This window comes from Limulus polyphemus, unplaced genomic scaffold (assembly GCF_000517525.1).
Source record: "Limulus polyphemus unplaced genomic scaffold, Limulus_polyphemus-2.1.2 Scaffold95, whole genome shotgun sequence".
Taxonomy (NCBI): Eukaryota; Metazoa; Arthropoda; class Merostomata; order Xiphosura; family Limulidae; genus Limulus; species Limulus polyphemus.
This window is the reverse complement of record NW_013665705.1, coordinates 1,119,234-1,136,152: the sequence shown is the minus strand read 5'-3', so window position 1 is coordinate 1,136,152 and position 16,919 is coordinate 1,119,234. Positions and strand designations below refer to the sequence as shown.

General features: G+C 33.0%; 1 protein-coding gene across 6 annotated transcripts in view; it reads right to left on the bottom strand.

Annotated features, from left to right (window-relative positions):
* LOC111088429 overlaps positions 1 to 16,919 on the bottom strand; it is a 76,503-nt gene that overhangs the window by 10,091 nt on the left and 49,493 nt on the right. For 4 of the 6 annotated variants that reach the window (XM_022398544.1, XM_022398540.1, XM_022398535.1 and 1 more), the window contains exons 15-20: positions 14,839 to 15,059; positions 12,828 to 12,866; positions 11,789 to 11,922; positions 8,327 to 8,511; positions 5,480 to 5,643; positions 4,796 to 4,868 (exon numbers count right to left, since the gene is read on the bottom strand). In XM_022398544.1, the coding sequence (XP_022254252.1) occupies positions 4,796 to 4,868; positions 5,480 to 5,643; positions 8,327 to 8,511; positions 11,789 to 11,922; positions 12,828 to 12,866; positions 14,839 to 15,059 (816 nt within the window). The remainder of the gene's footprint in view (positions 1 to 4,795; positions 4,869 to 5,479; positions 5,644 to 8,326; positions 8,512 to 11,788; positions 11,923 to 12,827; positions 12,867 to 14,838; positions 15,060 to 16,919) is intronic. The other 2 variants (XM_022398553.1, XM_022398557.1) reach the window with 1 other exon arrangement.

The following is a 16,919-nucleotide window of genomic DNA, read 5'->3' as shown; positions in this document are numbered from 1 at the left end:
CAAATGTACAACGTTTCGATGATGACAAAACCTTGTCGAAACGTTGTACATTTGCTTTTATGTTAGACGTATAGTAAAGTTTTTCTTAATTACCCATTCAAGCCGTCTCCAACCATTATTAGTCTCAAAGTGGGTTCCTCGTCATCGAATACGAACATTCTTACTTTGATATAGACGTTTTACTTTAGATACAGCAGCAAAGCTTATTACGTTGACTTATGATGATGGAGGTGGCGGATTTTATTTTCCAGGTTAATTTAAGATACATTAAAACAGGAGATCATTAAGGAACCAGAAATATCATGCAAGAGGCCAAAGCCATTAAAAGAGATTTGCCAAAATGTGTAGTTTTTTAGGTCAGTATAGAAGAAAACATGAAAAATTTGACTGAAAGAAGCATGGAAACATTTAGTATTTCTTTTGAAAATCGCAAATATGGAGTACACTACAGATTATTGGCACTGGTACATGACAAACCAGTGTGTTTCTCAGTAAGAGATCAAAGTGTAATCGTTCATGCTGAAGCAACTACACTCATAAGAAAAACGTTGAATAATTAGAACTTAAAAGAGTTAAAACTTTAGAAGTTGACAATTCTGATACAACTGTATTGAAGGAATATTTTTCGCATTTCTCATGTCAACCTAACAACATTATTCCCGAAGCAATAACAATAATACTTGGAGGAGCATTTCTTGACAGAGTTAGGTATGTTGCCTTACGAAGAGAAGCACAGACAACTCTTGAATCGTTGTATTATGAACAACATGAAGAAGCTGATACCAGGATTATCGCTCATCTGGCATATTGTGCAAAAAACCTGGGATTTAAAGGAGCTGTAGTTTCTTGCACTGAAATTGACATAATAATGTTTTGCGTGTATCATTCTTGTTTTCTACCGTTAATGGAAATTTGGATTCGGAAAAATGATATATTATTAGCAATTCACAAGATTGTACGTGATTTATCAACAAAGTAAGAAGCAAGTCTAAAAGAACTGTAAGGCTCTTATCTGCTTACGTCTTAATTAGCTGCACTAACTTTTTGCATCACGTTGAATCTCTTCAACATCTTTCACAATTTAGAAAGAATGATGATTTTCATGCTTTTGACGAACTCATAGCTGAAGCAAGGTTGTTTTACGTTTCATTGTATAGTAAAGGGGACTTTGATAGTCTTAATATGATGCGCTAACATTTACTTGCTTCAATGTCCTTAGATTTCTTTACCAAGTGCTGTTGTACCATCGTGCAAATCGCACACAGCTACAACTACCAATACCAACAGACTCTAACAGTCTTAGTATAATGCGCTAACACTTACTTGCTTCAATGTCCTCAGATGTCTTTACCAAGTATTGTTGTACCATCGTGCAAAACGCACAGAGCTACAACTACCAATACCAACAGACTTTAACAGTCTTAGTATAATGCGCTAACACTTACTTGCTTCAATGTCCTCAGATGTCTTTACCAAGTGTTGTTGTACCATCGTGCAAAACGCACAGAGCTACAACTACCAATACCAACAGACTTTAACAGTCTTAGTATAATGCGCTAACACTTATTTGCTTCAATGTCCTCAGATGTCTTTACCAAGTGTTGTTGTACCATCGTGCAAATTGTACATAGCTACAACTACCAATACCAACAGACTTTAACAGTCTTAGTATAATGCGCTAACACTTACTTGCTTCAATGTCCTCAGATGTCTTTACCAAGTGTTGTTGTACCATCGTGCAAATTGCACATAGCTACAACTACCAATACCAACAGATTTTAACAGTCTTAGTATAATGCGCTAACACTTACTTGCTTCAATGTCCTCAGATGTCTTTACCAAGTGTTGTTGTACCATCGTGCAAAACGCACAGAGCTACAACTACCAATACTAACAGACTTTGACAGATATCTGGATGGTGAGAGGCTTGTTCCAAATATGTGTACAAAAACACCAAAACCAAAGCTTATTAAATCTGCATCATGAAATGTAAAGCCTCCAAATGTTTAAAGAGCCGAATTTGTACAAAGTTGAAAATAGAATGCGCTGTTGGTTGTTCATGTTTAGGTTCCGTTGAAAAGTGTGGAAAATTATGTATTGTTTCAGATGATAGCAGTGATTTGGATGAATAAGGTTATGCTTTTGTTGTTGTTTTTTGATAGTGTTATTCCATCTATACCAGGGTAATATCACTAAGAGTTTGAATTTTCGATATTTCAAATACATCAGCAAATTTAATTTCAACAAGATATACTGAGGAACATTTTGGACATACTGTTAATTACTGTTGTGGATTATTGTGTTAGCGTTACCTTACGCGCAAAATATTAAAAAAAGTTTACTATTTGACTTCATATTATGACATAAGCTATAAAAATGTCATTAAATTTTTTTTATTCTGTTTGCACGTAACATTGTAATCTCAAATATGAATTGTTTGAGTAAAAGTAAAATAAAGTACCGAGATGTACACTTGCTTGACCTCTGACCTGAATTTTGATACTCAGATTAATGGCACGGTAGGTCAATCTTGATGAAACTACAGGAACGTATTGTAAATACCTTAAATAATTCTGATTTACCATAAATAATTTGACATATCAGTTAAAATAGGACCCTAGAAGAGGTTGATTTATGATGACCTGGATAAAAAAACCATCATGAAGATAGGTGTAAAAACAAATGATTTCAAATGTTTTGCAAGATAAGACAATAGTCCAACATCATTTTCATTAAGATGTTGAAAATAGTAAAAAAAAATTGTATGTCTCTCCGGCTTCTATTTTGTCAGACCAAGTTTCTCGAAACGTTCTCAAGGAGTACCTTCCGTGTTGGAGTTCGTAAGAATGATAGTGAATAGGAAATAATGCTATATATTGCGATTTTTACATATCGTGAAATAAATCAAACGTTTTGCTAACCACTAAAATATTTCGGGTTGGAGAAGGGATATAATTTTTTAAACAAGTCAAAAAGTCACTTTAGTTAATTTTTGCAAAACCATCAATATACCTATGAAATAAAACAACCTATATATATATATATATATTCTTCCTTTTCTTTGCCTTAAAACTATGGAATTAAATGTATTCACTCCTTTAGCAATATCTGTATTTAGATTATTGTCTATTTCACAATAGTATTCAGAACGATATTTAGAATCGGTAAAGATAATTACAGAAACACCCTTTAAATTTGACTAACCATGCATTTAAATGACGTTATATTTAAAACACAAATAACACACAAAATATGCAGCAAGCCTCTAATATCTCTAAAGAAGAGTTGGACAATTTAGATATTCATGATCGGATCTTGAAATTGTAAAGTACAATGATTTTGTTTGATTATTGTTGGTATAGAAATAGTTGACAACGATACAGAATCGGTGAAAACAAATTAAACATTTCTTGTAAAGTTTTTTGTAAACAGTTTGCGAGTTGGATATTAAAACGATACCCCAAACAGGATAATTTTTCTCATCTTTGAAAAGAACTTTTAAAAATATTTCGTAGTTAAAAGCCTAACGTTTCGAAGAAAAATTAGAAGTTGAGTTTAAATGTTACTTGATTTCAAGTTTTATTATTGACACTATTTATGCTGTACACATTTCAAATACGTACACATGAAACTTGCAAATAAAAATAATGAAATACAAAATGTAATTAGATAAGCATAACCAAAATACCCTGCAATGTTTTACAGCATATACATATGTGTATATAGCTTTACATATTTGAATTGGTAAGCAAATACTCTAATGCATTACTGTGACAAAAACGTACTTTCGGTTATGAAATGTACCATATAAAATGAATCTGGATTATTTGTTTGTTTTAGCGCAAAGCTACGCAATGAAATATCTGTACTCTGTCCACCGCGGGGAATCGAACCACGAATTTTAGCGTTGTAAGTCCGTAAAGTTATCGCTGCTCCATGAGAGACTTGAATATGGTAACAAAAAGAGACAAAAGTAAACTTTATTTTTGTTAATTGAACTATACGTAACTTGCATATTAAACAATTAGAATTTGCAGATAAAAAAATCAGAAGAGCCAACCCGATTCCAAAGAAGTAGTAATTTGTTCTGACATTTATATCGTAACCTCAAAGATATAAACGTTCTAAGATGACAGCCGTCTTGCTATTTTTGGATCATAATAATACTATATTAATATTAAACTACTTGTTTTTTTAATGCAAAGGTGAACTGAATTATATAAGACTTGTTGCATGTTGTAGAAACGTAAAAAATGTAAAATAATTCGGTTCAGGAGATGTGTCTGGTTGAAAAAGTTTTTATTTTAATTTTAAAACTTAGGTTTGTTTGGAATTAAGCACAAAGCTACACAATGGGCTATCTGTGCTCTGCCCACCACGGGTATCGAAACCCGGTTTCTAGCGTTGAAATTCCGCAGACATACCGCTGTGCCACTGGGGGGGGGGGGCTAAAACTTAGGATATTTAACCACTGTCCTCAAGAGAGTCTTATGTAATTCACAAATTACTTTTTACTCGGGTGTAATATTATGAAGAAAAAAGTTTTGCTTGCGCTAACATCGTTGATATAATGTACGAACTATTAGTGCACTGTTATCAAATATCATATATTTCGGACACTTTAACAGACAAAAAGGAGGGAGAGGAAAACAATCCAGAGGCGTTCATGCGCAGTGACTTCATATTGAACAGAGGTATACGAATACACGATACAGAACATTCTCGAATGTGAGAAACAACGTCATACCGTGCAAGCAAGCTCACACCACACACAATAAATTATACTCTTTCATACCCTTTGTAGAATCGGTTGATGCCACGGATTTCCGATGGTAATGTTTGTGGAACTTTTTTTCATGATCAGGGTGCTGTAAAATTGATGAGAGCAATGGACAGGTTGGAGACATGACTAAAACCCATCTTACCAGTATATTTGCTATAAGATTATGTCATTTACACAATTTGATGAGTGAAAGTTAAGGAGTTCCTAGAATGTTTCTGGGAGAAACGATGTTACTTAAAATTGTAACATTTTTCTTTAAATGGGTGTAAGGATGGTCTTCGTAAAATATAATATAACCATCATATAAGTAAAATAAACCATCTATGATGAGGTTAAATAATATTTAAATATATATTTCAAAATATCGAAGACCTTTTTTTTTTGGATCTCGACCTTCTTTCATTTTACTGGACGTTGCTTGGGAACCAGATACAGTTCTTACATCTTACGAGGAACCATGGTAACTTATAAAATAATTCTTTTTTCTGCTTCACTATTTATAATGAGCGATAAAATGCGTTAGCATATGGAACAACACACTCAAAAATGTGCATTTTTTTCTTTAACTTTGGAAATTTGGTTCTAAAAAAGTAATAAAATTTACAGTTTTAACATAGTAATAGTAACTATCAATGTAACCAATCTAATTTTGTAAACCTTATTCAGAAAATGTATCTGTAAAATAAATTGACTTACAAATTTAACCTCGCCACTAACATTTTGCAAACGCGCCATCTTTTGACCAGATCCGTCATTTTCTAGGCTACTTCGAGTTTTTCCAGAAGGGTCGCGTGGATATCGGCTCTTGTCATGATTTTGTAGTTTACACCATCTTGCTTGTTCGTCTATCATAGATTCATCTGGAAGAAATATCCAGTAGCAATTTGTTACCTAGCTTCTAAAATTCTATTTTACAATGATAATTATAACCTAATGTGTGTAGACAATCTCAGGGGTGTGCTAGCAATTTTTAACAACCTGTTCTGATTAAGGTCGAAATTCTGTGATACATCGATATAAAATTGCTCTAATTTGTGAAACATATAATAATTAATAGTAAGGAAAATAAGGTCTTTTTTGCTCCATTTCAAGATAAATTTCTATTGACTGCAAAATATTTGTTAAAAATCAACAAACAGTTCGGTGATCAAATCAAAATTTAACAACCGGTTCGGACGAACCGGCCTCAGCACATCTCTGTGGACAATCCTCTTTTCGGATAAGCTAGAATTCTGTTTGTTTGTTTGTTTGTTGGATTTCGGCCAAAGCAGCACGAGGGCTATCTGCGCTAGCATTCTTTCATATTGAAGTGATAGAGTAGATCAACAACCACCCACTGTTAACTCTTGAACTACTCCTGTTAGAACAAGCAGTGGGATTTGGTAGTCACTATTCTAACGCATTCACAGCTCCAAAGTGTGGAGTCAGTCAGTGTTTATAGTCAGGCACGTTAAACAATGGGCCACGCTTGGCCCATGACAGAATCCCAACCAGCGAGGAAAATGTTGAGTCCATAAGTGGTTAAATTGAAAAGAGTATCAAAACTGATTCACAGATGTATACACATCTGCGTAATTCAAACTATTTTAATACTGTTAAGCTAACTTTTAGGCCCAAATAACCCACACTTCTGTTGTTGTTTTTTTCCTCACGAAAAATTGTCGTTTATTTTCTTAACGACCACCAAGAGACAAAGTTAGGGATAAGACGATCACAGAAACTGGATAAACAAGTAAAAGTATGATAGTTTAAACACAAGTAGTCAAACCATTAAGTTTAACCTTATTAATTTCAGAAGAAACAGTAATTATTACATGGCATAGTAATTAATGTATGCCAAAAAATCAAATTAACACATTTTCATATTCCACCAGCTTTGAAGTTAGAATAAATAATTTATCGTACAATTGTTGCAATAATTATCATACTTTTCGTACAGTAGTAACATTTAATGAAATAATATCCAATAGCTTGAGTCGATTCATTAGAGAAATTTACCAATCAGTGGTAGCTTTTCATTAAAGACGTTGACTAATCAGTGGCGGCTTTTCATTAGAGACGTTGACCAATCAGTGGCGGCTTTGCAGTGGGGTAAAGTATAACACATAAAGTAGTTAAAGGAAAAGATTTGTGTGTGTTTGTGTTGGTGAAAAGGTAATCGCATTACTGATTTCATATTTTTTTATATTAATATCACAAATGATCTATAAAAATGTTAAAATACCAAATTAGGTAAAAGCCTTTTCATGAAATTATATAAATGAAGTGTGCATGTATTTTTGGGCAGTTATTTTCTTTTAGCCATCGCCATGCTAGATTTCTTACAGTTTAAGTGGAAACTAAGATATTTATTTCATTATCCAAATACTAAATAAGGCTAATATTTCCGCAATTGAAAGGTTTTGTGTGCTTGTCATAAATACACACTCATAAAATTATGGAAACAATGACGTACCGATACGTGATCGTGAATGCATACATTAAATTTAAAAGATTGTTGAATTTCGTGCGGAGCTACCCGAGGGCTATCGGAGCTAGTCGTTCCTAATTTTATAAATATATAGAGGGAATATAGTTAGTCAACACCATCCACCGCCATCTCTTGGGTTCTCTTTACCAACGAATAGTAGAATTGATCGTCACATTATAACGTCCCCATGGCTGAAAGGACGACCGTGTTCGGCGCCCGGTTTTCATCCGCGACCAGCAATTCTGTAGACCTTGTTGAATATTCAACAACAATAACATCTAATTCGACAAGATTTATACTTAAAATTTAATTTCACGGTGATCAGGATATACTTGAATTTTTAACGTATTTGTTTGTTTTAGCTCAAAGTTACACAATGAACTACCTGCACCGTGTCTGTTGCGACCTAAAAAAATGAATTCTAGATTATAAGCTCTCGAGTTTGGCAATGAGCCACAAATTTTTGAATCGGCGTTTAAAATACAGAGGCTAATGAGAATTTTGTTCATTTCACGTATAACATAAACATATTGATTTGCAATTCCAACGTATAACATAAACGTATTGATATGCAATTCCAACGTATAACATAAACGTATTGATATGTAATTCCAACGTATAACATAAACATATTGATATGTAATTCCAAAGTAGAATCTATAACTAATGTAAATGGAAGTTATTTTGTTCCACTGGGCATGTTTCTTATATCACGTGATCGCATATTGAAAGTTAAAGATAAGGACGATAAAATACATTAGTAAGAAAAGTTCTACTTTTCGTTTACAATACTAAGAAACGGAGCTCCAATTTATTTATCAGTCACAATTGTGTTTCTAAACGTATTGTTGAGTTTTCAAACCAATCATGAAAATATCATTTTTTTTTAAACAGACTAATACAAAAACTGATTTTCAAAAATTATCTGAAGATGACGTCTGTATAGTTACCAAAGGAATAATCAGGGCCATATAACGCCACTTAATGAGAATTTATGTGACGTCCGGGAGTCCTTTTTATTGCCATCTTTTAGACTATTTCACCATGAAGATTTCTAACTCGTTAATAATTACCTGCCAAGTCCACAATGACCTCTCCAAGAAATTCGCTAGGTTTATGAATGTCGTAATTCCACACGCTAATCTCCAGAAACTTTTCCTGTAATAACTCTCTGGTAATGTTAGGGTAAACCATGGTCTGGTTCCACTCTGGGTTACTACACCGAGAGAAATATCGTGTCCGTCTTTGATTCTCAATACTGAAACCAAGCAGTTGTGAGGTTTATGATACCAGAAAAAACAAACAAACTTGTAATAACTAAATGTTTAATAATGAAATATTAGTGAAGTTTAAAACCTGAAAAAACTAAGGTTATTTGTAACTGCTTATGAATTAAACATTAGTGTTGTTTAAAACTTGAAAAAACTAAGGTTACTTGTAGTTGCTTAAGAATAAACATTGCTTAAAAATAAAACATTAGTGAGGTTTAAAATTTGAAAAAACTAAGATTACTTGTAGTTGCTTAAGAATTAAACATTAGTTGATGTATAACTTGAAAAACTAAGGTTACTTGTAACCGCTTAAGAATAAAACATTAGTGAGGTTTAAAATTTGAAAAAACTGAGGTTACTTGTAGTTGCTTAAGTGTAAAACATTAGTGTTGTTTAAAACTTGAAAAACTAAGATTACTTGTAACTGCTTAAGAAAACAACATCAATGAAAATGTGTAAAAAAATGTCCTGTTCAAAAACAGTCATTACAACTCTCTAATGAGTATTGTTTATTCTCATTTTTTATATAAACTAAAGCTAAGTGTACACACTTAGTATTACAACCCGAATCTACATGCCTTTAACTTTAAGAAGTGAAACATACGTTACAATATCAGATTATTCAATAATAAGACATTTAAAATCATAAGAAAAGAAATTCAAGTCTATTAAGTCTTAGAACTATAGTAAAATCTGAACTAAAAAAGAAAATATTTAATTGAACGATTTCAAAGAGTATATTTAGATGTGAAATCTATATGTAATGACTTCAAACTATTCAACTAACGGTCTTAAAACGAGCCCCATCTGGCAACTTTAGTAATCAATATTAGTCTGAGAGTTGGCTTGCTTCCTTTAGACTGGCAGGCAGTGTTCACGCTTGGTAATGTGTATATCTCTAACCAAACTGACTTTTAAACATCTACATTTCTCAAGGCAAAGTTTGAAACCCATTGACCTTTTTAAGCCATTAAAACTCTCCCTCCTCGAGATCGTCTCGTCTCAGTATATTTATATATAATGTGCAAATTTACCTCAAACAGCTTTACATACAAAATAGTCATTGGTTTGCCATATAACTTGCAATTATTGCTAATTAATCTTCAGTAAACGTACTCAGTTATTTACCATATAGTCACTTTAAGTTTCTTTAAGGCTAATACTTAGTGTGACCACTTTTGGTCATCAGTAACAGCTTGGCATCTTTGTGGCATTGTGTCTGAGTATTTTCTTGAAGTCTCTGGTGTAATTTGACTTCATCTTTCTTAAAGCTTATCCATAGCTAGGTTTCTTTAGTACAGTTCGTAATTCTGTAAAGCATGGAGTCCAGCAAATCCCAGGTTTGTTCTATGAGGTTAAGGTCTGTACTTTGTGATGACCATTGCATTTACTGGAGATATCTTGAGCTTTCTTTTTTTTGCCAAATGATCACAAAGTTTCTTGCAAGTATCTTCTTTTAATATGAAATTCTAACCAATCAGCTTCTTTACAGGGGGGGGGGGATATAGCATGATGTAATAATATACTATGGTATTTATACTACTTTATAATTCCATCAATTTTGGAAAGGTGACCAAATCCATTCACAGATTTGTGCCGCAATCCACCATTAAGCCTCCTGTATGCTTGACTCCAGGGGTGTGCTGGCAATTTTTTAACAACCTGTTCTGATTAAGGTCAAAATTCTGTGAAACATCAATATAAACTTGTTCTAATATGTGAAACATATAATAGTTAATAGTAAGGAAAATAAGGTCTTTTTGTTTGCACCATCTCAAGATAAATTTCTATTGACTGCTAAATATTTGTTAAAAATCAACAAACGGTACGGTGACCCAATCAAAATTTAACAACCGCTTGACTCTTTGACGAACATATGCACGCCGGTTGGAAGCAAACAGTTCAAATTTAGACTCATCTGTTCAAAGCATCTTGTGCTACTTTTCCAAGGATAAGGATACATTTTCTTTTGCAAAAGCTAGGATTTTTGTTATATTTTCTTTGCACCATAAGGACTTTCTTGCTTTACGTCTGCAGAGTTCTTGAGACTGTACTTCACGATTCTTTATCTGTGTGTGTGACTTGTTAATGTCATCAGCAAGATTTTTATAGTTTTCCTCCGTTTTTCAATGAAATGATTTTTTTGTTGTCTAACATCTCTTTTAGTGAGCTTTCTCCTGTTGATGATATAAGACTGGATATCCTTGTGTACTCAAGAGTACTTGGAGAACAGCCAATGTCTTTGGCAGTTTTTTCTTAAACCCCAACCAGCACCATGTAAAGATTTGACTCTGTCAAATTGTGTTACTTCTCTTTGTTTAGGTATTTTAATGGCAACATCACAATATATTATCTGCAATGGGCGATGTTTAAAAAATCCTTTATATACCTAGACGTATCTGCATGAAAAACTCAGAATATGGAAATTTCAAATTTTGCCAGTGATGACTGGTACATAAACCAATGACAACCGTACGTGGCAATGTTACAACGCTTCTTTAGTTAGATTAGACATCTTGAAAAATATTTACGAAATCATTTGTTGTTAATTATGTGATGTTTTTTCTCTAAAAATGTTTAATTAAATGCGTAGCATATTAAAATCATGAATAAAGTGATAAAATCAATAATTTGCCTATTTTAATGCTTTTCAATACATTCTAAAGAACAATGGTCTTACTTCATTTCCAAAATTACAGGAGTAATGCGGTATTCTAATAAATTTGCACACTACTGTATACCAATGTGGTGTTATAATAAATTTGCACACTACTGTATACCAATGTGGTGTTCTAATAAATTTGCACACTACTGTATACCAATGCGGTGTTCTAATAAATTTGCCCACTACTGTATACCAATGTGGTGTTCTAATAAATTTGCATGCTACTGTATACCAATGTGATGTTCTAATAAATTTGCCCACTACTGTATACCAATGTGGTGTTCTAATAAATTTGCATGCTACTGTATATCGATGTGGTGTTCTAATAAATTTGCACACTACTGTATACCAAGAAAGAGAAGAACGCGGCATTCACATAAAGTTCATAGTTTGATAGGGCACATTGACAGTATATTATCAAACAAACGATGAAATGCTTTTTTAACTATAGAAATGGTTATTATAATTTCTTTTACCTGCGTCACTAAACTAAGACAATAACGGATAGAATTTCTTAATGTGCACTATTATAATTTTCATAAAAAAAAATAAGATACATTTCTCTAAATCTCATCATAGCAATTCCTCTGAACACGTACCGTCTTCCGGGCAGAAGATAACATTTTACAAAGGGATCGGGGAAGCCGCTGTTGTCCCTTGATGTTCCAAGGTTTCGTGCTTTTACAATGGTAACATAAAGTATGGATGCCTTGGAGTCAAAACATACTTGAATCTGAAATGCAAGTTACGAACTTCGTCACATACCTCTGTTAAAACACATCTGAATCTGTAATATACATAACAAATTTCATCACATGTATCTGTAAAAACACCCCAAACTTGAAATGTACGCAACAAACGTCGCTACAGATCTCTGTTAAAACACACCTGAATCTGAAATGTACGCAACTAATTTACCTTTTAACTATTTAAAAAACTGTAGAAGAAAATACAGCTACAGAAGTAGTTAAAAATAAATTACTTTCACTGATCAAGTGCTCCTTTTTACAAGTTTTGTTTTCACAACAAACCAGCTATTTTGCTAAACACTAAATTAACGTTTCGATTAATGATACAACTGAGTTCAATAGAACAGTTAATTTAACAGCTAGAGAAGTAAAATGTAAAAAGAGAGAGAAATGCACAATAGTTTGTTTGTCTGTAATTAGGCACAAAGCTACACAAAGGGCTATTTGTGCTCTGCCCACTATGAGTATCGAAACCCGGTTTCTAGCGATGTAAGTCCACAGACATACCGCTGTGCTACTGGGGGTTGCACAATAGTTAGATAAGTAAAACATCCAATATTTCAATAAACACTTTCGTTAAAAGAAAAAGAATCTCATCAATGAAGCATAAATTTAAATGTCCAGGATCCTTATCTTTAATATATTAGTTTATATTCAAATCTTTCTGTTGTAAAATGATCCTTGGAGACTAATTTCTTTATCTTTGGATTAATAACATCTTCATATAACTTACACCTATATAATAACTATTTGTTTCAATACTTCTCCGAAAGATGTCTAGAGAATCACAGTTAAATACTATAAAGTTACTTCTGAGTCTTTTTCTTAACATCTTAAGTAGTAATAATATTCCAAAGCTAAATCTTAACTCACATTGTGTTATACTTACTTTTATTTCACCAGCTATGTGTGGGGCTTGGAGCTTATACTGAAAGATGAAATAAATACTTTATTCACAATGTATTCAGAATACGACTGATCTATTTTATAAGAACAAATAATAAACAGACATGTACAACATTTAAATTTATTTCTTCCTCTTAAAGTGTGCTTGTAGTTAAGATATAATAAACATTCAATGCATAACAGTTAAATAAGGCAAAACTAAAAAGATAAATACATAGTTATCAGAGAGTGCGCTAGCATTGTCTAGGTAGGAATGATATGGATGCCCATATTAAAGCAACACAAAAGTCATCTGGATTTTCTTCTCTACAGGTGATAAGAAGCTAGATATGAAGAACTACCTGGCATAGTCGTCCTATCTCTGGTGTATATGCCGCTTTTCAGCTATCCAGAGCGTCCCAACGTCGAAAACCGGTGAAAAGCCAAAACCAAGATTTATAATGGTTGGAGACGGCTTGAATGGGTAATTAAAGTTTTTCTTCATTACCCATTCAAGCCGTCTCCGACCATTATTAGTCTTAAAGTGGGTTCCTCGTCATCGAATTTGAAAACCAAGATTTCTTATTTTTGTTCATTATCATCTTTCTTCAACAGGCATAGCGCCTACCTAGTTCTAGCAGTAACTATAATTTTACCATCATTTCATAGAGAAAAACAGTCTTCACGATCTTTGACTATCTATTTGATTATAATTACATGGAAAATTTATAAAGCTATAAATACACTCTATAACCTAGTAACCCACATACGCCATCTTATAAAAAAGTAAACAAATAAATATTAGGAAAAATATGTATCGCTAAATAAAAAAGGGCTGACTACTGAACTTGAAAAAAAGGAACCAAACAAGATAGGGATGGGAATGGACATATCACTTGATAGGGCTAATGATCACACAGCAGACTAAGCTGTATCTACTTTACATGGATAATAAAATCCCTACATTACTGTCTTCCTCACTGAAAAAAAACAAATAGAACCAGACTTTCCAATCATAAAATGTTACTCTATTGTAAAATAGTAATAAAACTAGTATTCTAAAGTTAACTAAAAGCAAGGTATAATGATGAAAGCTGAGATTCTATTGAAACACCAAGCTTTCGATAGACAAACTGGGAAAGCCAGTGATGTAGGGATCTTATTATCCACGTAAAGTCGAGACGGCTTAGTCTGCTATACGATAATAAGCCGGATCAAGTGATATGTCTACTTGCATTTCTATCTTGTTTGGTTCCTTTTTTCAAGTCCAGTAGCCTGCCCTACATAGCTTTTTTATTTAGCGATAAATTTTTATATAGTTGTGATAAAAAACGCATAAACTACAGATGTTTTTTGACAAACTTCTTAATTTGTGCATTTCGCATTCCAAATGAGAGTTAAAAACAAATAATGAAAAAATATATCTACAATTTTTTAATTTACAAAAAAAAAAAAATGTTAGTCTATTGGTTTTAATGCTTCGTCAAATTTCGGTAACGTTTAAAACATAACTTTAGAAATTATGTACGTTTTTTAAATTTCGAAAGTGTCTTTAGTTCAGATACAGTTAAACGTCAATTCATTTAAATAAGTAAAACTAAAAAAAAAGAGAGAGAAATTCATTACATTTAAGTCTATTTCTTACATTTCAGTGTTTTATGGTTAAAATATAACAGAAATTTGGGGAGGTTGTGGGATGGTAGTAGAATCTGACAGAATCTTTTAGTTTGAAATATTTGTAGATTTATTAGATAAATTAAACTTTTAAATCCAGTCATTTGGTGTATATTTTATAGTACTGTCTATAGTTTTTATTTTATTCCACTATTCCGTTTTCACTATATCTTGCTATTGTCTCATTCCCGTTCTTTTCTTCTCTCATTTTTTGATCATTTATCTTTTTCTGTGTGTTTTATTTTACTCTCGTGTCCTGTCCCACCCCCCCATCAGTAAATTATATTCTTTCTGAGTTCTATACACACAAAAATCAGCACAAGTATATCATCCTAACCCACCTGTTCATCATCCGTAGGGCTGTTGCTAGGTAACTTGTGACCTGCGGCTCGTGACCCCGGCATATCCTGAAGAGACCCTTGATAGGTTGAAGTAGAGAGAGGTAAGATCGGATGATGATTGTGGTTGAGTGTTCCTGATTCGTGACGTGCGTGTGACTGGATAGCACCCTCATCAAAAGCACGTGGGACATCTACATGATTGTCCATGTGAGAAATGTCCACTGGAATCCACGATACAGGTGAAAGTGGATTTAGTTTTTGAAATTAGATGTAAAATAATAGTGATATCTATCTTTATATCTATACCTATATGGAATGTAGATGAGATATTTGAATTCACACACACGCGGTTATATATATGAATACATTTCACAGTTATTTGTATTATATCAAAGGCGTACAGGCGATCATTAATCACTGCTTTGCCCTGGCGAGATACATATGTAAAAAGATGTATGCACCAACAGGTGAGAGATCGCGCAAGCAAAACTGTAACAAAATAAAGTAAAATGATAATATTTACACAGGAGTATAAATGGTACCCTTATAAAGTGAAAATGTATGCGGCCATAGTACCCAAAAGCATTGGGGACATTCCGTCTATGAGACATAATCAAATCAACAGACGCAAAACTAGAAATAAAATTACAGGTTCATTAAGGGGTTATGATCTGGGTGCTAGAACCCACAACGTCCCAAAACCGCTTACGTTTATAGCCGGTTGTAGGTAATTACTCCTAAACACATAAAATATTATTTTACAATATTTTATTACAGTTTTCCTGGCACGATCATGTAATTGTTGGCGTGTACACTTATAATAAAATGTTGTATTTTTACTTGATATTTATAGTTTATAACATCACATCTAAAAAATTATAAAATCATCTATTATTAAAACTATAAAAAAATGGGTAGAAGTTGGGGGATCATTTTTGATGGACATCGAGGGTGGTTGATGATATAGACGGTGAGTGGTAGTGGTGTCTTGGACGTTGTGGACTCTAGCACCCAGGTCCTAACCCCTTATTGAATTTGTAGCCTGCTTTCTAGTTTTGTATCTCTTGTTTTGATTATGTCTGATAGACGGAATATCCCCAATGCTTTTGGATGCTGTGACCACAGACATTTTCATTTTAAAATGATACTATTTGTACTTTTGTATTAATGATTTTACACTGTCTTGTCACAGTTTTGCTGGCGCGTGCATCTATATATACATATTATTGAAGAGAAAAAAACAAAAATAATTGTATATAGGAGAATATGATCTCTCATAGATATTTCCCAAGTCTACATTTGCTTTATAGTGCAGTTTATTGAAAAGTATTCGATAGGCGTGTAACGTTGTAGTGCAGCTATAGAAACAGACAGTTAGATTTAATTTTGTTTTGTAATTTTTTTTCTTCACCTGATGTAACATCTAAACAAAATTCGCGCTTTTTCATGCACTTTCATTTTCTATGCTCACTTGACCTTTTCTGTAGCCGTTTTATCATTCTACGTTCGCTGGTCTCGTCATACAAATCGAAGTTTGGCAGCTTTTGTCGAATATCTAGCTATTTCTTTTATTGACGTAAGTTGTTTCAGCTTGATCATGTATTTATTATTCTTTACACGAGGTTTTCGGTTTTGTTATTGTTGTTACTTCTTCTGGTTACTTGATCTTTTTTTTTCTTGTTCCATCACATTACATTAAGTCACGTCAATGTGATTCCTATTGGTCAAATTACTTTGTTTTCAATTTTTTTAGTTGTTCCATTCTCACTGGTATACAACTCAAAATCTGTTGAAATGCAGGACTAATCTTAAGTTGTTTTTTTCTCTTTTTTATACATTATTTTTCCTATACTCTTATTGATCATGATATTATGAAACTTATTTTCTTGTATATCACTATTTTCTGTAACACTCTCATTATTCGATTCAATTATTTCATTTCTCCGTTCTAAACCACCTTTTTTTTAATCCTTCTGAGGGTCCACTGCTCGTGGGGGTAATTAATCGTTCTGCTCTACTTCTATTGGTCGGATAATATCCGTACTATCAACGAAAACTTCAGAGCCGCACAATCTCTTAAT